General features: G+C 41.1%; 1 protein-coding gene across 2 annotated transcripts in view; it reads right to left on the bottom strand.

Annotated features, from left to right (window-relative positions):
- Positions 1 to 26,053, bottom strand: part of garem (GRB2 associated, regulator of MAPK1) — a 120,021-nt gene that overhangs the window by 20,241 nt on the left and 73,727 nt on the right. For both annotated transcript variants that reach the window (XM_048596322.1, XM_048596323.1), the window contains one exon: positions 12,929 to 13,059. In XM_048596322.1, coding sequence (XP_048452279.1) covers positions 12,929 to 13,059 — 131 coding nt within the window. The remainder of the gene's footprint in view (positions 1 to 12,928; positions 13,060 to 26,053) is intronic.

Below are 26,053 nucleotides of genomic sequence, written 5' to 3'. Positions count from 1 at the left end.
GCTGTGGGCTGAAGCCAAGCTCCAAGGCAGAAATGACTGCCATGGAGCTGCAACTGAGCTGAAAACTGTGTGGTCCCTTTAAATAGAAGCCTTTTTTTAAATAAGGTGTAGTTGAACAACCTAGGCGTTGAGGCCTCAAGGCAATGTTTAAAAACCCTGTGGAGCTCAAAATGGCACAAACAATAACACAGCAAGTGAAATACCTCTTGCCCCCAACCACGTCTATGGACCCACACTACCTGGAATTCAATGAGTTAGGGCATAAGCAACATTGGTACCTACTTCCTTAAAACCCAGGGTTAGAAATTAAGATCCATCACTGTAGCACCATTATTTTCTTTGTTACTATAACTTTTCCTTAATATCAACAAACTTTCATCCCTCATTCAACTGATGTTCCCATGGAATGTCTGACATGTTAAATTTCTTCCTCAACTATGACTATTGCTGCAAAGTAATTATTCAAACACATCTGTCATTATTTTCAATGACAATCAACATTGTCTTTTCGAAGAGCCTGCAATTTTCTTGTCCATTCTCTTTTTCCTAAGATAGCTGTAAGCATTTTGCATTGGTTTGAAATCTGTTGCAGATTTATTTTCATGTTTTGTTTTTGTAGCTCTTGTGTTTCATCACTTCACTTTTTTGCCATTTGACAGGATCTGTATTATTTTTGGATTTTTGTATGCTTTCAGTTTTATAGTACTAATTACCATTTCATTCAGAAAAATTTCTTACATTGTGAAATGCAAATCAAGTTTGACTGATTTGGAGTTATTTGATGAAGTAACTGAAAAAGATGAAAATGATTATAAGATTTATGTACAGAATGAATTATTTTATAAAAGATCATATCATTTATCACTTTGTTAGCAAAACCGAAGCTTCTCAGAATCAAGAGGAGATCTGCATTCATATCTTTCATGACTGCAGGATGTCCCAAAGTACTTTACAGCCAATAAAATAACAACTGTTTTAATGTTGGAGAAACAGCAGTTAAATTTGCACACTGCAAATTCCCACAACCAACTACATGAAGCTGATCCATAATGCCCCGAGAAAATGTCAAGTTATATAGTATAGTAGACAAGGCCAACTGCTCAGCGTACAAGCCGACGATGGACACAAGAAAAATGGACTCGTACCATGTGAACTAAATAAAGCCTTGGTGTCTTGGGAGAAACAGATCCAGAACTACCTGGAAATGTTCCTGCCCTAGAGGAGACAGAACAGGCAATTGGCTAGACTGACGCACAATATTAGGCTTTTGGGATCCTTGGTCCTCAATGGATGAGCTGGAAGGATTGGGGAAGGATCTTCACAGCTCATTTTTACAAGACCTGAAGGAAGGCTCTTCTTTGGAGTTGAAGGAAAGGAGGTAGAGGATTCAGAGGTCCGCCAAACACCAAAACAATAAAGAACGTCAGTTTTATTCCAATTGGAAATGAATGGGAAGACCACAAAAGGATGGTCCATTAGGGGAAAGGACCCAGTTTCAAGTGGTCTGCTCAGATTATAATTTGTTTGATCTGATGTGGGCAGAACAATAATATTGGTAATCAAAGCTGTAAATTAGAGCAGTTGCTATCTCGATTTTTTTGGCATATAATTGGGAGACATAGGGAACAAGAGCTAGCTGTAGATAATGATCCTGGCTGGACTTAGCCTTGTGATGATGCTGTGGCTTTAAGAGGTTATCTTGTCCTTTTCTTCCCCCAAAAGGAAGGTTGAACAAGAGACGCCCGATTATATGTAAAAAAGTAAACAGCTTGTGAGACCTTGGGCATTTTTTAAAAAGTTGGAACAATACAGGTAGTCTGGGTAGGTGTGGCCACCTCTCAGAGACCAGGCTTTCTAGATTTATTTTTAGTTTTAGCTTTAGCTTTAGCTTTAAGCACTTGCTGTTGTGGGCTTGAAGAAGTATAAGCTATCTTTTCCCCCTCTCAGTTACAGCTAGAAGCTGGGGTTTCTCACTGCTGCGGGATTACATGTGAAACAAATCTATTTTTCTGAATTTTCCTTTTTGCCAAGGGAGGTGTATATGATGCTACCATATTGGAACAGTTAATTAGTAATAGTTACTGTTTCTATTATTCTGTTACGTTTTCCAATAGAGTTAAGTTGTTCTAAGTTCTTCTTTCTTTTGTTTGTATTTTAACTATAGTGCTTAAATAAACTGTTTAACGTCGAATAGTTTTGACTAATCGCATTGCCTCTAGAACAGGGCACTTTACATTTGCCTTAAAAATAAGTAAAAGTCAGGGTCTAGGCTACTTTCTTAAAATATTTTGAGGGGGTCTGGTCTGGTTCCTAACAGCCTCTCTACAATGAGAATGGAAACCATGCGTTTTACCCGGAAGAACCATGGCAACTGCCCAGACAAAACTTCCCGTAGCAGCGTCACTGCCGGAAGTGACCCCACACAAAATATTGGGCCGAACTAAACTGTGGTAGAGGCAATGAGGGAGATGAGGTGTGTGAATCAAGTCCAGAGACAAGCAGGCTATTGACAAGGGGAGATTCAGGTTTTAAATCAAGTAAACCATTCAGCTGCTTAAAGTCTTACCAAGGTTATAGTTAATATGATTGAACCTGAATCAGGTGTGCAATATTAGCTAGTTGTGGCATATGGGACACAAATAAAATAACACATGGCTAGAAATAGTGGTAAATGCAACTCCGTCAACAACTTCAACAACCACAATCCATCAAAATCACAATAAAAATACCGTGCCCACAAACGAAACATGCTCAAGAGAACAGATTGGTACTGATCAAGGACATAAGAATTCTGTATAACACATACCACGTACTGGCGCAAGCATGTAAAACTTAACAACTAGAATAAGGTTACCCACATAACATCCTGATCTAACACTATGATTGTACTGAGAATTACTTAAACAGGTCATTGAGCAAAGGGCAAAGAGACAAGGTTCATGGGCTATGGAAAAGAAAACAGAAGAGAAGAAAAAAATAGAATCAAAGAAGAAAAAGGAGTCTACTGCATGATGTAATAACAAGGTTCAATACAGGTACTGGAGTAGTAAATACAATGGATATTGCTAATTTGGACTAGAAGGTAAAGGTACTACAATTGAAGAATATCCTTAGGAGAGGAGCAAATTTAAACTAATGCATTACAAAATTATCAGGATCGAATGAGCACGATAAGATTAATAGGATCTAATGTTGAAAATCACGGTGAAGTTATTAATACGTTGGTTGAGGAAGCACAAAATGACAGGGACCAGACGTCTCAGAGGCACATTGTTCTGCATATGGAAAGTTTGTGGTAGGGCAGACAAGAGAAGCTATATTGCAAATACAACAGCGAGAAGTACCTCTATGGATTAACAGCACTCACCTTACGAACCTCACATCTAGACCCATCAGTCTGACCTTGTACCAGCTAAGGGGATTAATTCATATCTATTCTGTAGCCATCAATTATACTACAGAGCAGGGGACATTACTGGGTACGGTGTTCGCTACACCTATTGTGATTACCAATAATCCCAGTAAAATGATTTACTGTGTGGAGAATACTGGTATGATTGAGAGAGACGATCATGTTGTGTATCATAATGTACATTCACCAGTCAACATGTTAAGTGTGGGAACGTCACTGACAGGGTGTAGTTTGGGAACGCAGCTGTAATTTGCCTGCAACCCATTTATCCGGCCAGAAAAAGCTTTGTGCATGTTCAATTCTCAGGTTAATATGACTGTAGAATGCATCATGGAAGTGAGTCACAAAGTAAAGCAAATAGCCTGTGTGGTATAGAAGGGTGAAGGAAAAGACTGTATAACCATATATAAATAACATTGTGTGTATGGAAGTAATCCATGCCTTTCGAACAATTATGCGTACATTTCACCCCAACTTTACCCTCCAGAGTAGGGCAAATTTAATTTGTACACACACTATCGGGAGGTGGTGGTCTTCAATGTTGCAGAAAACATTAAAGATAGGTTTGAAGAATATGTTGAACACCTCTTATTTGATACCAACTCTACCAGAATATTTAAAGAAAGTTAAACAGGACTTGGATAGGGTGCAAGAACACTATTACAAGTTATAGCAAAGGAATGAGAAGGTACAACTAGAGATAGAAAAGGTAACAGAACCTACCTGTTGAGATAATCTCTGGAACTGGGGTAATATCATGAACAGACATTCATGTATTAGAGTTACTTGACATGTAATGGTCATTTTAATTGTAATCATGTATCAAACATTTACAATGATTATGTTTAAAAGATGGAAAAAAGGCAACACAACTTTGAATGTGGAATTTGCAATGCAGCACTGTCAGAATATTGATTGATTGTTATTAGATAATGTGAATGTACACTCACATGAAAATCGAAGTGCTTGAATTGTTTACTCTTGGCATATACACATAAAGCGATGTATACAGTACACCCATAGAAATGCAAGAGGTGATCCAGAGGACCCGATGTTCAATTGGATCAGAGTGGAGAGGGGGAGCTATGGACATAAGGATTGAACAGTGAACTAATGGGTTAATTCCATTAAACCATTCTTGTGTGCTAAGCAATAATGGACAGCTGTAATCATAAGATAGTGGAATCTGAAATAAGATATCACAAGCCCTGTGAACAAAAGAAGAAAGGTTGCATCATCAGTAATGGAGTGTGGATCTGAGCAGACAGCAAGACCAGTAGTGCCAACGGCAACAGATTACAATAAGTTGGAGCAGTGCCAGTATCAATGAATAAGACAAGGAGAAGCAAGTCTTGGAAACAGGTTTCAAATTCTGGCTGAAAAAGTCATTCAGGGACAGGCATTTATGACAAACACAAGTGAGGACAGCCCTGAATTGAGGAGTCAGAGAAGTCAGCAAAATCCCCACAGCCAAAACTGATTGCCTCACGTCTTGATGGGCAGTATATTGTGCAGACCTGTGAGTGCTTGTATTTAAACTCACCATGTGCTAAATAACCATTTCTAACACTTCACCAGTTTTGCATTCTAAGTAAAGCACAAGAGTAGGCATAACATATTGAATGGTGAAGCAAGCTTGAGGGGCTGAACAGCCTACTCCTGCACCTAATTTATATTTCATACATAAACAAGGCAGGCTCAAGTCTGACCATCTCCATAATGGAATTAGGGGAACTGGAGTCTCATGTAAGAAGACCAGGCTGAGATGGTTGGTTTCCTTCCTTGAAGTACATGAATGAAAAATTCCTGGAAAAACTCAGCAGGTCTGATAGCGCCTGTGGAGCAAAAACAGAGTTAACGTTTCAGGTCCAAATGACCCTTCAAAGTAGTTGTATTTTTAAGACAAACATGATAGCTTCAAATTCACTGTCACCTAGACTAGCTTTTTATTCCAGATTAATTCGGTTAGGTGAATTCAAACAAACTACCAGGAAAGGATTTAAATTAAAGTTTTGGCAAAGATCTGTAGCTCGGGTTGTGGATGAGGTTGTTGATTTGCTTACCGAGCTGGCTTGTTTTTGTTCAGACGGATTAAAGACCCCATTCCCACAACATGCAGAACGAACGTGGTTTACAAAATACCATGCAACGACTGCCACAAACATTACATCGGACAGACAAGGAGGAAACTAGCCATCAGAATAAATGAACATCAACTAGCAGCAAAAAAGCACGACGAACTCTCCTTAATATCGGTACATTCAAACAATGAAAGCCATCAATTTAACTGGGATAAAGTAACCACAGTAGTCCAAGCCAAACATAGACACGCACGGGAATTCCCAGAGACATGGTTCTCCACTCATACTTCAAATCAACAAACATAGAATTGGACCCCATCTATAAACCCACACAGGAAACTACAATACCCACCATTACGGACCAAACAGTATAAGTTCCAAGCGGAGTAGAATAACACCGCTTCATCGGAGGCTCCACTGATGATGTCACCTAGCATGGTGATGAAACGTCTGAACAAAAACAAGCCAGCTCGGCGAGGAAGTCAACAACCTCAAAGGATTTAAATTCTTGTCTGCAATCAGTTCAGGCCTCTGGATTCTTGGTCCAATAGCATAACCATTACAATATGCTGTTATTTGAATTGAACTGACATTCTATCATTTTACAAACACTGGACCCAAACACTGCATCAAATATCAACCCAAAAAGTAACTCCGAGTCATAGAGCTGTACAGCATGGAAACAGACCATTCAGTCCAACTCGTCCACGTTAAACAGATATCTTAAACTAATCTAGTCCCACTTGCCAGCATTTGGCCCATATCCCTCTAAACCCTTCCTATTCATATACGCATCCAGATGTCTTTTAAATTGTACCAGCGTCCACTCTTCCTCTGGCAGCTCATTGCATACACGCACCAACCCGTGTGAAAATGCTGCCCCTTAGGTCCCTTTTAAATCTCTCCCCTCTCACCTTAAACCTATGCCCTGTAGTTTTCAACTCCGTTTTGGATTCCCCTACCCTGGGGGAAAAGACCTTGGCTATTCACCTATCCATGCTCCTCATGATTTTATAAACCCCTATCAGGTCACCCCTCAGCCTCTGACGGTCCATGGAAAATAGCCCCAGCCCATTCAGCCTCTCCCTATAGCTCAAACTCTTCAACCCTGGCAACCTCCTTGGTATATCTTTTCTGAACCCTTTCAAGTTTCACACTATCCTTCCTTTAGCAGGGAGACCAGAACTGAATGCAGTATTCCAAAAGTGGCCTAACCAATATCCTGTACCGCTGCAAAACGACCTCTCAACCCCTATACTCAATGCACTGACCAATAAACGCAAGCATACCAAATGCCTTTTTCACTACCCGGTCTACCTGGGATTCCACTTTGGTGAGGCCTCTTCTGGAATACTGTGTCAAGTTCTGGTCGCCCAGTTACAGGAAGGATATTATTAAGCTGGAGAGGGTTCAGAAGAGATTTACCAGGATATTGCCAGGTATGGAAGGTTTGAGTTATAAAGAAAGGCTGGATAGGCTGGGACTTTTTTCACTGGAGCTTGAGACGTGACCTGATAGAAATTTATAAAATAATGACAGGTATAGACGGAGTTAATGGTAGTTGTCTTTTCCCTAGGATGGGGGATTTCAAGACTAGGGGGCACATTTTTAAGGTGAGAGGATAAAGAGTTAGAAAAGACATGAGGTAAATTTTGTACACAGAAGATGGTTTGCGTGTGGAATGAACTTCCTGAGGAAGTGGTGGATATGGGTACAATTATAATATTTAAAAGACATTTGGATAGATACATGGATGGGAACCAGGAGCAGGCAGGAGAGACTAGTTTAGTTTGGGATTATGGTCGGCATGGACTGGTTCAACTAAAGGATTTGTTTCTGTGCTGTATGACTCTATAACTATGAAGCTGCACTAAGGTCTCTTTGTTCAGCGACGCTCCCTAGGACCTTACCATTAAGTGTATAAGTCCTGCCTTGACTTGCCTTTCCAAAATGCAGCACCTCACATTTATCTAAATAAACCCCATCTGCCACTCCTCAGCCCACTGACCCATCTGATTAAAGTCCCGTCACACTGAGAAACCTTCTTCACTGTGCACTACACCTACAATTCTAGTGTCATCTGCAAATTTACTAACCATACCTCGTATGTTCGCATCCAAATTATTTATATAAATGACGAAAAGCAGTAGATCCTGCGCCAATCCCTCTGGCACACCACTGATCAAAAGCCTCCAGTCTGTAAAACAACCATCTTTTAGCTTTGAGCCAGTTCTCTATCCAAATGGCTAGTTCTCCTTGTATTCCATGTGATCTAACCTTGCTAACCAGTCTACCATGAGGAACCTTTTCAACCTCCTTAATGAAGTCCACACAGATCACATCCACTGCTCTGCCCTCATCCATCCTCTCCATTACTTCTTCAAAATCTCAATCAAGTTAGTGAGACATGATTTCCAACGCTCAAAGCCATATTGACAATCCCCAACCAGTCCTTGCCTTTCCAAACACATGTAAATCCTGTCCTTCAGGATTCCCTCCAACAACTTGTCCACCACTGATGTCAGGCTCACTGGTCTATAGTTCCCTGGCTTTTCCTTATCACTTTTCGTAAATAGTGGCACCATGTTAGTGAACCTCCACCCTTCTAGCACCACACCTGTGGCTATCGGTGATACAAGCATCTTAGCAAGCGGCTCAACAATCACTTCCCTGGCTTGTCACTGAGTTCTAGGGCACACCTTATCAGGTCCCAGGGATTTATCCACCTTTATGCGTTTTAAGATGTCCAGCACCACCACCTCTATAACATGAGCATTTTTCAAGATGTCACTATTTATTTTCCCACATTCTCTCTCTTCCATATCCTTCTCCACAGTAAACACTGATGCAAAATACTCGTTTAGTATCTCCCCCATCTCCTGCGGTCCCACACGTAGGCAGCCTTGCTGATCTTTATTCTCTTCCGTTGCTACTCTTATCCTTAATGTATTTGTAGAATCTCTTTGGATTCTCCTTAAGCCTATTTGCCAAAGCTCTCTCATGTCCCATTTTTGCCCTCCTGATTTCCCTCTTAAGTATACTCCTACTGCCTTTATTCCTTTCTAGGGATTCTCTCGATCCCTGCTGTCTATAACTGACATGTGCTTCCTTCTGTTTATTGACCAAAACCTCAATTTCTCTAGTCATTCAATATTCCCTGCACCTACCACCTTCCCACCCTGCCCTTCACCCTAACAGAAATATACTATCTCTGGATTCTCATTATCTCATTTTTGAATGCTTCCCATTTTCTAGCCATCCCTTTACCTGCGAACATCCGCCCCCAATCCACTTTTGAAAGTTCTTGCCCAATACTGTCAAAATCGGCTTTCCTCCAATTTAAAACTTTAACTCTTAGATCTGGTCTAGCCTTTTCCATCACTTTTTTAAAACTAATACAATTACAATCACTGGACCCAAAGTGCTCCCCAACTGACACCTCAGTCACCTGCCCTGCCTTATTTCCTCAAAAGGTGGTCAAGTTTTGCACCTTCTCTAGTAGGTGCATCCACATACTGAATCAGAAAACTTTCTTGTACACACAAATTCTTCTCCATCCAAACCCTAAACACTATGACAGTCCCAGTCTATGTTTGGACAGTTAAAATCCCGTACCATAACCATCCTAGTATTCTTACAGATAACTGAGATCTCCTTACAAATTTATTTTTCAATTTCCCGCTGACTACTGGCAAGGGTCTTTAGTACAATCCCAGTAAGGTGATCATCCCTTTCTTATTTCTCAGTTCCGCTCAAATAACTTGCCTGGAAATATTCCCAGGAATACCCTCCCTGAATCAAAAACACCACTCCCCTTCCTCTCTTGACCTCCTTTCTATCCTTCCCATAGCATCTATATCCTGGAATATTAAGCTGCCAGTCCTGTCTATCCTTGAGCCACATCTCTGTAAATCGCTATGATGTCCCAGTCCATTGTTCCCAACCATGCCCGGAGTTCATCTGCCTTACCTGTTATGCCTCTTGCATTGAAATAAATGCAGTCTAATTTATCAGTCCTACCTTGTTCTCTTTGTTCCTGCCTGCCCTGACTATTTGACTCCCTCTTTTTCCCAACTGCACCAGTCTCAGACTTATCCCTTTTCTCACTGTGTCCCCGAGTCCCCAACCCACCCCCTCCAAAAAAAAAAATTGTTTAAATCCTCCTGAGCATCTCTAGCAAATCTCCTCACCAGTATATTAAATCCCCTTCCAATTTAGGTGCAATCTGTCCTTCTTATACAGATTACTTCTATCCCAGAAGAGGCTCCAAAGATCCAAACACGTGAATCCTTCTCCCCTGCACCAGCTCCTCAGCCACGCATTCATCTGCTCTATCCTCTTATTCTTACTCTCACTACCTCATGGCACCGGGGGTAATCCAGGTATTACTACCTTTGAGGACCTACTTTTTAAAATTCCTGCCTAACTTGCTATATCCTCTCCTCAGAATCTCATAATTTTCTCTTCCTAAGTTGTTAGTTCCAATGTGTTCAACAATCTCCCGCTGGACCCTCTCACCTTTGAGAATATTCTGCACCCTCTCCGAGACGTCCTCGATCCTGGCACCAAAGAGGCAACACACCATTCTGATGTCTCATTGTCAGCCGCAGAAACATCTGTCTGTGCCTCTGACCAGAGAGTTCCCGATCACAAATCAATTGGAAACTAATGCACCCCTTGTTACAGTACAGCTAGTCTCAGTACCAGAAACGTGGCTGTCCATACTACATCCCCCAAGCATGTATCACTCCCTACATTTTCCAAACCAAGCGTACTTGTTTGAGATGGGGATAACCACAGGAGACTCCTGCACTACCTTTCCTGGGGGTAACCCATGACCTGACTATCTGTTACAAAGACAAAGTTGCTGGAAAAGCTCAGCAGGTCTGGCAGCATCTGTAAAGGAAAAAACGTTTCGAGCTCAGTGACCCTTCCTTAGAACTCTCTTGATTATCTGTGTTTTTCTCCCTTCCTGCAACAGCTAACCATCACACCCCCTAGCTCCTGTAAATTCCTCATTGCCTCTAACTGCTGCTGCAACCTATCCATTTTCTGAAGAAGGGTCTAGGCCCGAAACATCAGCCTTCCTGCTCCTCTGATGCTGCTTGGCCTGCTGTGCTCATCCAGCTCTACACCTTGTTATCTCAGATTCTCCAGCATCTGCAGTTCCTACTATCTCTATCCATGTGATCTGATAGGATTTGCAACCAAACACACTTCCTACATACATTAAATTATTTTCATTGAATGAGAATTGAAAGTGTAAATGACAAAAATCTAATCATAATTGTAATTTTGAATGAAGATTAAGGCTAAAATCACCCCTGTTTATTTTTCTTCCCTCTCAGCAATTGTTTTGTCTTATAATACCTTCTTGAACAGAGTATCAACCAAATGGCATATTGTACTTGTTTCTGAATGAAATAAAATTTACAACATTACACCAGTCCCCCACGTCAAAGCAATTGCCAACCATGTTTTGTTGTGAATTGGCACTGCAGGAGGCAGCATTTAATTCAAAAACAAAAGTTCAAGTGCTAATTTTGAACATCTGGAATGATTATTTTACTTGCTGCAATGCCACTGGTTTCCAGTGTAACTGAAATAGAAAAATAGATTCACTGAAAATACTGACTTGCTATTGCCATTCCAGCGCTGGCTTGGTGGTGGTGCTCTCACCTGAATCAAAACGTATAACCTCTATATAAACAAACATACAAATTATGAGCATATGTGGGCCCTTCAATCCTGCTCAGTCATTCAGCAAGGTCATGACTGGTTAGTTTGTGCTCTGAACTCTACATTCCCTTTACTACTAAACCTTTGATTCCCTTGCCTAGCAAGAATCTGTCTACCTCCACCTTACAAATTTCAGTGAGCCTGTCTCCACAGCCTTGAGGCAGCGTGTTCAAAATTGCACAACACTCAGAAAAATATTTCTCATTTGTCCTAAGAGGGTGACTCCCAATTTTGCCCCCAGTTCTAGACTCACCCAAGAGTGAACATCTCTTTCATACCCACTTTGTCAAGACTATTCAGGATCTTATAAACTTCAACCAAATCATTCCTTGCTGTTCACAACTCCAGTCAAAACAAGCACAGCTTGTTCAATCTTTCCTCATAGTACAACCCAATGATTCCAGAAATCAATCCAGGAAACCTCCTCTGAATTGTCTCCAACACATGAATATTCTTCCTTCATTAAAATGACCAAAACCGCACATAATTCTTGAGATGTGGGCTTACCAATGCTCTGTAAACCTGAAACATAATATCCTTACTATCCTACCACTGAAACAGATACTCCACTTGGAAAACAGTCCAGTACTGAGGTGAGATAGTAGGAACTGCAGATGCTGGAGAATCCGAGACAACAAGGTGCAGGGCTGGATGAACACAGCAGGCCAAGCAGCATCATAGGAGCAGAGAGGCTGACGTTTCGGGCCTAGACCCTTCATCAGTACTGAGGTGGGTACTATACTGATGAAGGTGATCTTTTTGGGAATATAAGAATGTATTATTCAATTCAGTTTCTCAAATGTATTCTACCATTCTGCTGGAATGAAGGAAATGTTCTTGAGAATCCAGACTATACTGACAGCTTTTCATCAGAGATGTTAATGGAGGAATATATGGCATTCTGTACTTCTTTATTCACCTTTACACTTCATTGCTTTGTATCTTTAACTATTTGTAAATATACAGCCACCTCTGATAACTAAATGAGTGCCACATCCAAACTTTATATATAATCTATTCCTTCATTAACATCTCTGGTGAAAAGGTGTCAGTATAGTCTAGATTCCAAGGCACAGAACTTGCAACATCCCTTTAATCAGAGAACATTTCATTTATTCCAACTCTAACTTTGAGCTCCCAATTACTGGTCAGTCACAAATTACTTCCAATTCCATGCAGTTTTCTCTTTCAGGGAATCTTTCGCAGCAAAGTTTCATAATTTCCAGTCATACTGATTTCCAACAAGCTTGAGACCAGAGATCAACTAGGTTAATCAAGTATGATGCATCCTTCATAAATCTGCGTTAAAACATTTTAAACATCCTATCTTGTCATATACACACCAAATTATTTTAATATAAAAATAATTCTACATTTTAAAATAGTCTTACATTTTGTATCTGAAGACAGCAACGTCTGTTTTAAATTCTAGTTGATGAAACTATACAAAATTGAATACAGAAGCTACTTCAAGTCTATAACCATCGAGTCCTTGATTCCTCAATTAATAGATTGTCTTCAATGTGTCAGATGCTAACTTGTACCTTCACAGAAAATCAACTTTTTTCAATATTTTGCAAACTGTCACTGGAAGATTTCAGTTTCAGATCCTACACAGTAGCTGACACACTAAAATTTGCACAACGGCTTGCCTTAAACATGCAAGTATGTTCAAATATTTGCTCCAAACTCTGACCTTAACATTGAATGTTATTTCCTCCATTACATAGACTCGCTCAGGGAATGCTTTTGCCACCTCCTCCACACTGCTGAAGTATTGTATGGGTTCCTTGATATCTCGGTCCTGTTCCAATAGCTTAAACTGTCCTGCAAGAAGCACAAACATAATTACAATTCAACAAATAGTTCACCAAATACTGTTCTTTATTAAAATTCTTAGCTTTTTTTTTACCTTGCCTGAACACACACTGAATCATCAGGCCAGAATAAAAATGAAGACAGCCTGTTTTTTTTTTTTTAAGCGATAGGAAGGGCTGGCACAGGTAGGAACATTTATAATCAGAACTGGTAACGCGAACTTCTGAATCAGTAAATTAGACACCATAAAAGGCATCATTTGGTTTAACCTATTTTAAAATGACTGAGAAAATGTAATGTAAGTATAAATCATTCTTGGGCTTCAAATGACCACAATGTGAGTTGAAATATTTTATTCAAAAACACCACTGACTAGACGCTAGACATTCAAATTCATAAAGGACTAATTTCAAAGGAAATGAATGAACATAAACCTATCCCATTAACTTGTTTGAGAAACATGAGAAATACCTTGAGCATAATGTACCTTCAGTCAGGAAGCTCAGACTAAATAAGGATAACCCTAAATCATTAACGAAATACACAGAAGAGAAGCAGAAAGGCAGTATTGGAACACTGCACCGCAGAGTAGAAACACTACAGAATCTACACAATTCTTAAGCACACTGAAAATCAATTGCAATGAAAAAGAGGCAATTTTGTAATTCAAACAACGGATGATTTCTATAATGGGCAGAGAAGGTGCAATCTAAGTCTGAAGCCAAGATATAGAATTAAAAATCTACAACATATCCTTACAGAATTAGCTGCAGTACATGTTTTACTAAGGTGAACGTTAACATGCAGAAACGTGTTAAAAATGTTGTCTGGAAGGGTAAAGAGTTCAAGTTTTAAAAAAAGCAGCGAGAGTTAAGTTTCACAGGGTCAAGGAGGAGAGATCATATCCGAGTGAGACACAGACTAATTGAGTTCAGGAATTTTGGCACCATGGAAATAAAACTGGTCAATCTTTCTTTCCCCATTTTAGAAGAGTAAAATTCAGACGTCTAATTTAAATATTAATAATGTAATTGAAAACAACAAGTTCATTGGATTGTAATAGCTGATAATTTGACCAAAGGTTACTTTCAGATTGAGGTAAATAGGAAGGATGTGCAGACTAACCATAGCACCATGGTACAGGGAGCCAATCAAGAGGTTGAGTTGGTGGGGGGGCACTGAAGTGGGAGAAACGTAGTTATAATCAGGGATAGTAGAGTCGGCGAATAGAAACTGTTCTCTGTGGCTACGATCAAGAGTTCCAGAGGCTGTGTTGCCTGGATTCAGGATATCTCATCGGAACTGCAGAGGAAGTTGGTATGACAGGGGTAAGATCCAGTTGTCATGGTTCATACAATAGAAGTAGGAGGAGGGAAGTGGTTCTGCCGAGGTAATATGAGCAGCTCGGGGCTAAACTAAAATGCAGAACCAAAAAGGTAAATATCGCCAAATTATCACCTAAGACTCAAGCTAATTGGCACAGAGTCAACAAGATTAAAGAGGAAAATGTGTGGCTCAAAGATTAGTGTGGGAGAAATGAATCTGAATTCATGGGACATTAGCACCAGTACTGGGGAAGGGGTCCATCTGAATAATGCTGGAACCAGAGTTCTGGAATAACTATGGATGGGTGCAGTTGCATGGAAAATTAAAAAATTAAAGGAGAAGGTAGGATTGCTGATTAGTGATGTGGTTGATTGTTACTAGAAAATAAAAGGAAGGGATAGGATGTGCAAATGTCATATTGTAACAAGGAACCATAAAAATGGAGGGATACTCGATAATTGAACAAACTTAAAGGCTTTGTATCTTAATCCACAAAGTATTTGGAATAAGGTAGACAAACTGATGATGCAAATTGAGGTCACAAGGACCTGAAACTAGTTGACAGGCTAAGCAGAAGTTACTAAAGTTTCCAGAACAAGTTAATAGGATAGAGTATGGAAAAGGTCAGGAATCTAACTTCAGGCACAGCAGATAAGCAGGCAACTATGAGAAGGGGGCTGGGTCAACGCAGGACTTCAGGTGTTGTACTTAAATGCACGCAGTATACAAAACGAGGTAAACAAGCTTGTCGCACAAATTGAAATTGATGGGTACAATGTTGTGGATATCAGAGATATGACTGCAAGGGGTTCAGGCGTGGGAACTAAATATCCAAGGATATGCCTCCTATTGAAAAGGATAGGCTGATGGACAAAGGGGTGGGGTTGCCTTGATGCTAACAAAGGAAATGAAAGGAAGTCACTACCAAGAAGCAATAAAGGGTTGGAGACAGAGAGTCTGTGAGGGTAAAGTTGAGGAACTGCAAAAGAAAGAAAAATCTGATGGGAGTACTGGCCTCCTAGCAGTAGTAAGGATGTGGGGCAGAAAATAAAATCAGGAGATAGAAATTACAATACTACTACAATAATCGCGGGGAGCCTCAATGCGCAGGTGGACTGAGGAAAATCAGACTGGTAACAAATCATCAGAAAGACAGAGTTCATAGAATGTTTATGACATGGTTTTTGGAGCAGCTTTAAGTAGACCCCACTAGGGAACAGGCAATTCTGGATTTAGTGATGTGTAGTGAGGCAGTCTTGATTAAGGAGTTTAAGATGACAGGACCCCTAAGGGACACTGACCATAATGTGAAATAATTCATCCTCCAGTTTGACAGGAAAAAGCTGGAATCAGGTGTAATGGTATTACAGTTGAGTAAAGCTAACTATAAAGACATGAGAGAGAAGTTAGCCAGAGTTGATTGTGAGGGGGCCTAACAGGGAAGATGGTGGAACAGCAACGGTGGGAGTTACAGCAGAGAGTCACCTCAAGGAAGAAACAACATACTAAGTAGAGCATGAGGCAACCATGGCTGACAAGGGACTTCAGGGACAGCATTAAAGTAAACAAAAACCAAAAATGTGAAGATCAGATGCCAGAGAATTGGTAAGCTTTTAAAAAAACACCAGAGGACAACTAAAGAAACAATAAGGGAGGAGAAAATAAAATTTTAGGATAAGTGAGCTAGCAATAACAAAAAAAGACTGCGAGAGATTTTTAGACATATAAAAAGGTGCGAGAGACACAAGAATGGACATTCAACCGCTGAAAAATGAGAAGCAGTAATGGGGAACAAAGGAATGGCGAAGGAGCTGAATAGGTACTTAACATCAGTCTTCATGGTGGAAGACACCTGTGGCATATGAGAACTTTAAGACAGTCAGGGAACATTATCTGTATATAAACAGTCCAGTTAGGCGAAGGCAATGGCCTAGTGGTATCATCGCTGGACTGTTAATCCAGAGAACCAGATAATGTTCTGGGGACCTGGGTTTGAATCCCGCCACGGCAAATGGTGGAATTTGAATTTAATAAAAAAAATCTGGCATTGAGAATCTAATGATGACCATGAATCCATTGTCAATTGTCAATTGTCAGAAAAACCCATCTGGGACACTAATGTCCTTTAGGGAAGGAAACAGCCATCCTTATCTGTTCTGGCCTACATGTGACTCCAGATCCACAAGACTCTGAACAGTCCTTGGGGCAATTAGGGATGGGCAATGAATGTTGCCTAGCCAGTGACACCCTCATCGTGTTAAGGAATAATACGAAGAAATTAAAGATGGCACAAAGGACTCAAATAGTGTGCTTCCAGGCAGCACTGGGCAAAAGAAAATATCAAACCCAGTGTGTTAAATAGGTGCTAATGCTTTCACAGTTATCTCATCATCTTGCATGGAAATTGTGAAATGCCTATCCTGTCACATGACTGAAGATTGATGAATTGCTTTTACATAACATTCAGGGATTTTAAATCCGTTGCTGCCAGACCTCTGAAGAGAAAGCAGGACTCCAGTCTGAGTATGCAGCCTACCTCAGTTCCTCCATCTCTGTCTCCAAATTGCTGCCTGCAAGGAGGAAAATTAGTGGGTCCGAATCAACTGTTCTGACGAAGGGTCACCGGACCCGAAACATTAACTCTTTTTTTCTTAACAGATGCTGCCAGACCTGCTGGGCTTTTCCAGCAACTTTGTTTTTGAACAAGAAAACTAGAACTAGATTAAAAGCAAAATACTGCAGATATTAGATATCTGAGATTAAAATGCTAAGTGTTGGAGAAACTCAGCAGATCTGGCAGCTTCAATGGAGGGAGAAATACAGTTAACATTTCAAGTCCAATGGCTGTTCTTCGGAACTGACCTGGTGTTCGAGACCGACTTCATGGAAATGAAGAATTGTGAATGGTTTTTTAATACCTCTGGATAACCAAAATTTGTAATTTATAACTTTCTCCACTCCTGTCCTGTGTTCCTTAATTTCCTGGGTACTTGTATGTATGAAATAGTAAATATGAAACAATCTGCCTAGGTTTTGAATGTTTTGTTAATAAATCCTATATTTGATAGGTGTTTGCTGTAGGTTTACTTAAAAAAATTTGGAATCCAAAAACCAAGATATGGAGAACGCCCTACAGCCTATATCAGTAAGGAATGGGAGCAAATCTAAGAAAATATTGCTGTCTCTGGCCTATGGGGGGCACAGAGCAATCAATTCAAATGATCCCCCATTCCCCATTTAGCCCAGGACTTCGAATGATTACTCCCAGAAAGAGTACGTAGACGGCATTAATCATACAGAATTTAGTCCGACTCGAAAGAGAGGAACATCATGGATGATGAGGGCACCACTTGGGAGTGGGTGGGGCATGGTGTGGTTATTGGAGGTCAATCATCTCAACCACAGGACATCACTGCAGGAAGTTCAGAGGTTGATGTAATTGCCGATGACTGCATAATGTTTAGCACCAATTCTTCAGATAACAAAACAGATCGTGTCCAAATATGGCAAGACAAGTGGCAAATAATGTTTACTCCACACAAGTCCCAGACAGAATCCCTCACTATTAACATTCTGGGGATTCCTATTGACCAACTACTCAATGGAACCAGCCATATCAAAACTGCGGCTACAGAGCAGGTTGGAGGTTGGCAATTCTGCAGTCAGTAACTCACTTCCCGACTCCTCAAAACCTGTCCATCATTTATAAGATGGCACCTTTTAGGGGGTACCAAATAACAGAAACAGCATCAATTGTAGATTTTATTCCAAATCACAGCATCCTGACACTGATTTTTTAACATTGTTTCTTCACTGTTTCTGGTTCCAAATCCTGAATCTCTTCCCCTAGTAGGGCGTGTACCCACACTGGACAAACTGCTGCAGTTCAAGGTGGCAGCTCATCACTGCCTTTCCATGGACAATTATGTATGAGCAACGATTGTGAGCTTGCAACAATGCTTATATTCAATTAATGAATAGCAAATATATATATGAGTTTTTGTTTATTAAGAAAAAGGGTACTAAAGGACACGGGAATGGCACAAAAATGTGCAGCAGAGGCCAACAATCAGGCCTGGTCTTTGTGAAGGACAGAACAGATTAGGGGGTGAAGGAGATACAGTTAATTCCTGCTCCTATTTCATACATTCTTGTGAAGCAAATGCAAGCTCAAGGAAGAATATTTAATGTTTTGAATAGGCATTAATCAGGGTCCCAGACACCACAGCATGCAAAACTTTCAGGTCATAACCTCTGCTGCTAAGACAGTTGATGACCCTCTCATGTCGAGTTACAAGTTGCTTAGCCAGCCTATAAATTCTCTACTTGTTTCATGATCTCATTACGCCTTTTACCATCATCCCCTTTGTCATCTAATTTCTGCTGTTTTCCACAATTCAACACACTCTTATCTTCCGATTTTTTCTGAAGGAGGGTCTAGGCCCGAAACGTCAGCTTTCCTGCTCCTCTGATGCTGCTTGGCCTGCTGTGTTCATCCAGCTCTACACCTTGTTATCTTAGATTCTCCAGCATCTGCAGTTCCTACTATCTCTATACACTCTTACCTTTGTTCTTTTCCCTTTCTCCTGACTCTGTATTTGCTTTTAAACTTAGTAAGTCTCTAACATTTTTGAGTTATGTAGAAAAATTCTGAGACGTTAACTTACATTCTCTTTCCAACCCAAGTAACGACATATTGTCAGGATGTTCCATATTATTATTCTACGACTCTCCCGGCAAGTATCTTACCTTTAACTCTATAAATTGGAGTTCCAACTCCCCTAAAAATGGTACAACTTTCTTAGTACAACTTTCCAAAAGACAAATACAGTATACCATAGTGGATAATGATAGTATTTATATATTGGTACACAAAAATATTTACTTCAGGATTGCCATTCTTGGCATTCCTTCACTGAAAAGTTTGCAGATTAAAGTAATAAACCATACAAAAACATGAGTCAGAATAAAATTTGAAATATTTATGGTGAAATGAGATAAACTGAGGAAGTAAATTAAACTATTTAAAGCATATGATGATACACTACAGTACATAAAAATGCTTTGGCTTTGAGTTCAAACATGAATGAAATATGATCTCGATTTTATTATTATTCATCATCTTTATCAATGGCAAGAGGCAGAGAAAGCACAAGCTTATGTCTGTTGTCATGGCTAGCTTTTCATGGAACAGGTTGCCGGATTGTCATAGAAAGTTATAGCTTGAGGGGTATTGCTCTGCATCAAGCATGACCAATCAGGAGACTTTCCCACTCTTACTGTCTGCCACAACAAACTGGAAAGATTTACAGGCAAATAATCAACTATTCTGGTCACTTTATGAAGGCATTTTCTGTGGCCAACTAGTTCTGAATTGGACTTGAACCTAGAGGTTTTCACTGAGGAGGGGAGATTACCCAATGTTACAATAATGTATAAATGAAATACTGAATTTGAGCATCAATTCTCTGTTTATTAAACCTGAAACATTGCATGGATTGATTTTCTTTTAAATTACTTACCTAATATGGTTACACTCTTAGTCTGGATTGAAGTGAGTCCATGACACTCATGGAATAAGACAAACAGTCTGCACTAAAATTACTATTTCTGGTGGTCCTCCTGTCCCACAGTGGCAGTCTCCCTATCCTTGGACCAGAAGGCCCAAGTTCAAGTCCGACCTGTTCCAGAGGTGCATAATAACATCTCTGAACTGGTTGATTAGAAAAAAAAAGTTAATAAAAAAAATTAAAATTACCATTTTGTCTGAAAACCAGACAACTTAGCATCAGGAAATTTGCATCTTCTGTTTTAATTTTTTTTTAATTCAGACACAGGATGCAGGCATGGCCAGCTAGGCCAGCATTTATTGCCCAACTTTAACTGCCCAGACAACAGTTAAGAGTCAACCACATCACTGTAGATCTGGGATTGTAGGCCAGACCAGATAAGGATGGCAGTTTCCTTCCCTAAAGGACATGAGTGAACCAGATGGGTTTTTCTGATAATTAGCATTGGTTTCATGGTCATCAACAGACTCTGAATTCCAGAATTTCTATGGAATACAAATTCCACTACCTGCCGTGGCAGATTCAAACTCGCGTCCCCATAACATTATCTGGTCTCTGGATTAATAGTTTGGTGATAATACCACTAGGTTGTCACCTCCCAATTCATAATTGTGTAATAATTTCACATATTTGGAGATGAAAGGCTTACCCGAGAGTTAGACTGCTTGGAAAAACAACAGAGCCAGACTCCGTAATAACATAGCTATATTTCAACAGCTGAATTTATTTGAGCAGCTCAGTAAAAATAAAAGAACACAGATTGGTGATGACAGGCTCTCTCTCTTCCCTGCTTCTCATCATCTCAGAAGCCAGCGCTTGATGTAGCAACAAACTGGGAAAACCACCACTTACCAAGTTCTCAGAAATATCTATAAACTTCACCACCTTCTGAGGATACCAGTCAACAATTAAACAAACGTGGTTTGACATTAAAAAATTTACTACCTCAATAACTTCAAGGATTTGTAACTGCACAACCTTTATTCACATACTGTACCAAACACTTACACTTATAAACATTACTTGTATTGTGTGCATTGGATGTTGCATTTTGATTTTTCTCAAATAAAATTTCCTTCAGTCACAAAAGAATTGATAATTAGCTCATTCATTTTGATCTAGTTAATTATATAATTAATTAAAGTGTGATAGCTGCGTGCTTTGACTGACAGAAACAAAATTACAAAAAGGAGAACCGACCTTCAAAACCTGGCTGTGACCAACCTTAAATTTACCTGGACCATCTCTAACACTTCTCTCCCCTTCCTGGACCTCTCTGTCTCCATATCGGGCAACCACCTCGAAACCGATATTCATTTCAAGCCCACCGACTCCCACAGCTACCTAGAATACTCCTCCTCCCACCCACCTTCCTGCAAAAATGCTATCCCCTATTCCCAATTCCTTCGCCTCCGCCGCATCTGCTCCCAGGATGAGGCATTCCACTCCCGTACATCTCAGTTGTCCTCGTTTTTCAAGGACCGTAACTTCCCCTCCTCGGTGGTCGAGAACGCCCTCAACCGTGTCTCCCACATCTCCCGCACCTCATCCTTCACATCCCGTCCACGCAATAAAAACCAAAAAAGAATCCCCCTCGTCCTCACGTACCACCCCACCAACCTCCGGATCCAACGCATCATCCTCCGACACTTCCGCCATCTGCAATCCGACCCCACCACCAAAGACATCTTTCCCTCCCCACCTTTATCTGCTTTCCGGAGGGACAACTCTCTCCGTGACTCCCTTGTCCGCTCCACACTCCCCTCCAGCTCCACCACACCCGGCACTTTTCCCTGCAACCGCAGGAAGTGCTACACCTGCCCCCATACCTCCTCCCTCACCCCCATCCCAGGCCCCAAGAAGACTTTCCACATCAAGCAGATGTTCACCTGCACATCTGCCAATGTGGTATACTGCATCCGCTGTACCCGGTGTGGCTTCCTCTACATCGGGGAAACCAAGCGGAGACTCGGGGACCGCTTTGCAGAACACTTACGCTCGGTTCGCAACAAACAACTGCACCTCCCAGTCGCGAACCATTTCAACTCCCCCTCCCATTCCTCAGACGACATGTCCATCCTGGGCCTCCTGCAGTGCCACAACGATGCCACCCGAAGGTTGCAGGAACAGCAACTCATATTCCGCTTGGGAACCCTGCAGCCCAATGGTATCAAGTGGATTTCACAAGTTTCAAAATCTCCCCTCCCCCCACCGCATCCCAAAACCAGTCCAACTCGTCCCTGCCTCCCTAACCTGTTCTTCCTCCCACCCCAAGCCGCACCTCCATCTCCTACTGACCAACCTCATCCCGCCCCCTTGACTGACCTATCCCCTTCCCAACTCCCTACCTACACTCACCTTTCCTGGCCCCATCCCCGCCTCTTCGACCTGTTTGTTTCCTCTCCACCTATCCTCTCCTCTATCCCTCTTCTATCCGCCTCCCACTCTCTCCCTATTTATTTCAAAACCCCCTTCCCCTCCCCCTTTTCTGATGAAGGGTCTAGGCCCGAAACGTCAGCCTCTCTGCTCCTATGATGCTGCTTGGCCTGCTGTGTTCATCCAGCCCTGCACCTTGTTGTCTCGGATTCTCCAGCATCTGCAGTTCCTACTATCTCTGATTCGATTTACTAGGATAATCCCAGTATGGGAGATTGTCTTATGAGCAAAGGCTAAACAGGTTAAAACTCTACTCAATGGAATGTAGAAAAATGAAAGATGATTTCATTTTACCATACAGGATTCTTAAGGAGCTTGAGAAGGTAAATGCTGGGAGGTTATATCCCCTAATGGGAGGGTATAGAACCAGAGGGCGTAGTCTCAGAACTAAAATGGTTCCAATTTAAGATTGAGATGAGTAGTAGTTTCTTCTCTGAGGGTTGAGTGTCTTTAGAACTCATTGCCATAGTGAGTTGTGGGGGAAGAATCCTTGTGTATATTTAAGGCTGAGATAGATTCTTGATCAGTGAGGGAATTAAGGGTTACGGGGAAACATCAGGAAAATGGAGTTGAGGAATGTGAAATCAGCCATAAACTTACTAAATGGTGGAGTAGGCTTGAAGGGTTGAACAGCCTAATTCTGTTCTTCTTTATGTTCTTATGGTCTATACAGCTCTGACTTAAACTTAACCTCTCTGCTCTTATAATCAATGCTCAACTGATAAGGCAAGTGTTACACAGGCCTTCTTAACCACCCTATTAACCTGCCCTGTATTCTCCAAGTTCCCTCTGTTCCTGAGCCTCCTAATTTCCTTCCATTCATTGAGTACACTGTCTTATTACTTATTCTGAAGAGCATCACCTCACACTTAGTGTTAAATTCTGTCACTGATCTGCCCACCTGACCAATTTGCCTACATTATCCTGTAAGCCAAGATCATCTTCCTCACTGCAAACTACCTGACCAATCTTTGTGTCGTCACAAACTTACAAGCTCTCTTCTACATAGTTTATATATTCCTCCACACTAACCCCTGTGGACACCAACTTCCAATCACGCAGACAATCTTCTGCCACCACTGTCTCCTGTCACTAAGCCAATTTGGATCTAACTTGCTAAGTTTCCCTGGATCCCATGTGCTATTAACTCCTTTATCAGTCTGCAATGTTGTCAAAGGGCTTTGCTGAAATCCATATAAACTACATCAACTGCATTACCCCTCATCTACACAACTGGTCACCTCTGTGAAAAATTCAACCAAATTTGTTAGGCCTGACCTTCCTCTGACAAAACCATCTTAACTATCTCTGATCAAACCTTGCATCTATAAATGGAGATGAATTCTGTTTCAGAATGTTCTCTAATAGTTTCCCTATACTGATGTGATCTGTAATTCCCTGGTTTACTTTTACAACCCTTCTTGAAAAGTGGAACCGCATTAGCTACCCTTCAGTTCTCTAACATCTTCTTTGTGATCAGAAATTAAAAATTTCTGTCAGGGCCCCTAAGATTTCCTCCCTCCTCTCCCACAACAGCTTGGGATACAACTCATTCAGACCTGGGTATTTGCCCACTTCTAAATTTGCCAAAACATCCCAATACCTCATCACTCACAGTCATTCTTGCTGAATTCTACACCTAAATCCTCATCCTCCGGAGTCAAGACAGATGTGAAGTACTCAGTTAACACTACCAATGTCCTCTAGCTCCACACACAAATTGTCCCCTTGATCCCAAATGAGCCCGACCTTTCCCCTGGTTATTCTCTTGCCCTTGTAGAATGTAGAATTTGTAGCATGTCTCTGCAGTCTCTACCAATCTTGCCCACCAGTGTTTTTCATACCTCCCTTTGCTCTCCTAATTGCTATTGAAGTTTTCCCCCCTCCTCCCTGCACTTTCTATACTCCATTAGGGCCTCCTTGACTTGCTGCATTTGTACCAGTTATATGCTTCTCTTTTCCTTTTTATCCCATCCTGAATATTTCTAGATATCCAGCATTCCCTGGGCTTGTTACTTCTCCATTTCAGCTTAAAGTAACTTAGAGAAAATGACGCTGCTGGCCTGGAGTAGATGGGCCTGTGAAGACCCCAATTCCTTTTTGAACACCTCCTACTGTTCTGCTGCAGATTTATCCTTGATTCCTAGTCTACTTTTGCCAGATCCTGCCTTATTTAAAAATCTGCCTTCCTCCAATTCAAAACACTTCTTTGCAGACCTGCTTTTCACATTTCCATAGCAAACTTAAAATATATGGTGTTGTGGTCACTGTCACTAAAATACTCCCCCACTGCCACCTCCAACATCTGTCTGGTTTTATTCCCCACCATTAAATCCAGGACTGCACTCTCCCTTCTATTAATATAAAAAGCTCTCCTACATATAATAAATCTGTCCCTTCATACTAAGATTATGCCATTTATTGTTGGGGAAGTTGAAACCTAATTACCCTATTGTTATTTTTGCACACCTCAATGACTACATATCTGCTCAATTGCTCACTGACTGTTTGGGGGGGCCTATAATCACTTCATTAACAGTGTGACTGTCCACTTTTTAACACCTAAGCTCTGTCCACAAAGCTTCCTTTTTCATTCCCTTCCAAGCATCCCTCCTTACTGCAATTACTGACCTCTTCATTAATAATACATCATCTCTTCTTTACACCATCCATTCCTGCTTGAAGATCCTGCACCCCAGAATGTTAAGTTGCCAGTTCTGCCCCTTCTTCAACCATGTCTTGGTTATAGTAACAACATAATTCCACATGTCAATCCATGACCTTAACTTATTTGTCGCACCGATAACGTTCCTAGCATTAGAGGCCACCCAGCCTCGCCTTACTCCCTCGAGGTCCAACATGTTCAAACTCCCTTGGCCTAGATTCCTTTTCTGAGGTATGTTTTTTTTTAAAAATAATTCACTTTTTGTGAAATGTTTTGTTGCCTGTCCCTAGTGCCCTTGAGAAGGTGGTAGTAGGCTGCCTTCTTGAACTGCTGCAGTCTACTTGCTGTGGGTTGAATGGCACATTGTCTTGGAGGGGAACTTGAAGGCAGTGGTGTTCCTATGTAGCTGCTATCCTTGTCCTTCAGGTGGAAGTGGTCGTAGTCGTGGAGGATACTGTCTGAGGATCTTTGGTGAATTTCTGGAGTGTATCTTGTAGATAGCACACAACTACTGTGCCACTATTGTCCTTTCACACTGTGTCCCCTGCCCCTGCTGAACTAGTTTAAACTCCTCTCAACAGCACTAAAACTTTCCCGCAAGTAGGTTGGTCCCATTCTGGTTCAGGTGCAGACCAAACTGCTTCGAGGTCCCACCTCCCTTAGAAATGGTCCCAATGGTCCAGGAATTTAAAACCCTCTCTGCTGCACCAATTCTTGAGCCACACATATGATGTCACAAGATGAGGCCAAAGTCAGAAGTCACACGACACTACATTACAGTCCAACTGGTTTATTTGAAATCGCAAGCTTTCGGCACGCTGCTTCTTTGTCAGGTGAAGTGCCAAGATGGTGCCTGTAGTAGAAACAAAGAATACAGAAGTGTTGGATAACAAGGTGTAGAGCTGGATGAACACAGCAGGCCAAGCAAGCATCATAGGAGCAGGAAGGCTGACGTTTCGGGTCTAGGGTCTAGGCCCGAAACGTCAGCCTTCCTGCTTGGCCTGCT

The sequence above is a fragment of the Rhincodon typus genome, chromosome 4 (assembly GCF_021869965.1).
Source record: "Rhincodon typus isolate 14 chromosome 4, sRhiTyp1.1, whole genome shotgun sequence".
NCBI classification, from domain to species: domain Eukaryota; kingdom Metazoa; phylum Chordata; class Chondrichthyes; order Orectolobiformes; family Rhincodontidae; genus Rhincodon; species Rhincodon typus.
Note: the sequence above shows the minus strand (reverse complement) of the source record. Positions and strands in the feature narration are given on the sequence as shown.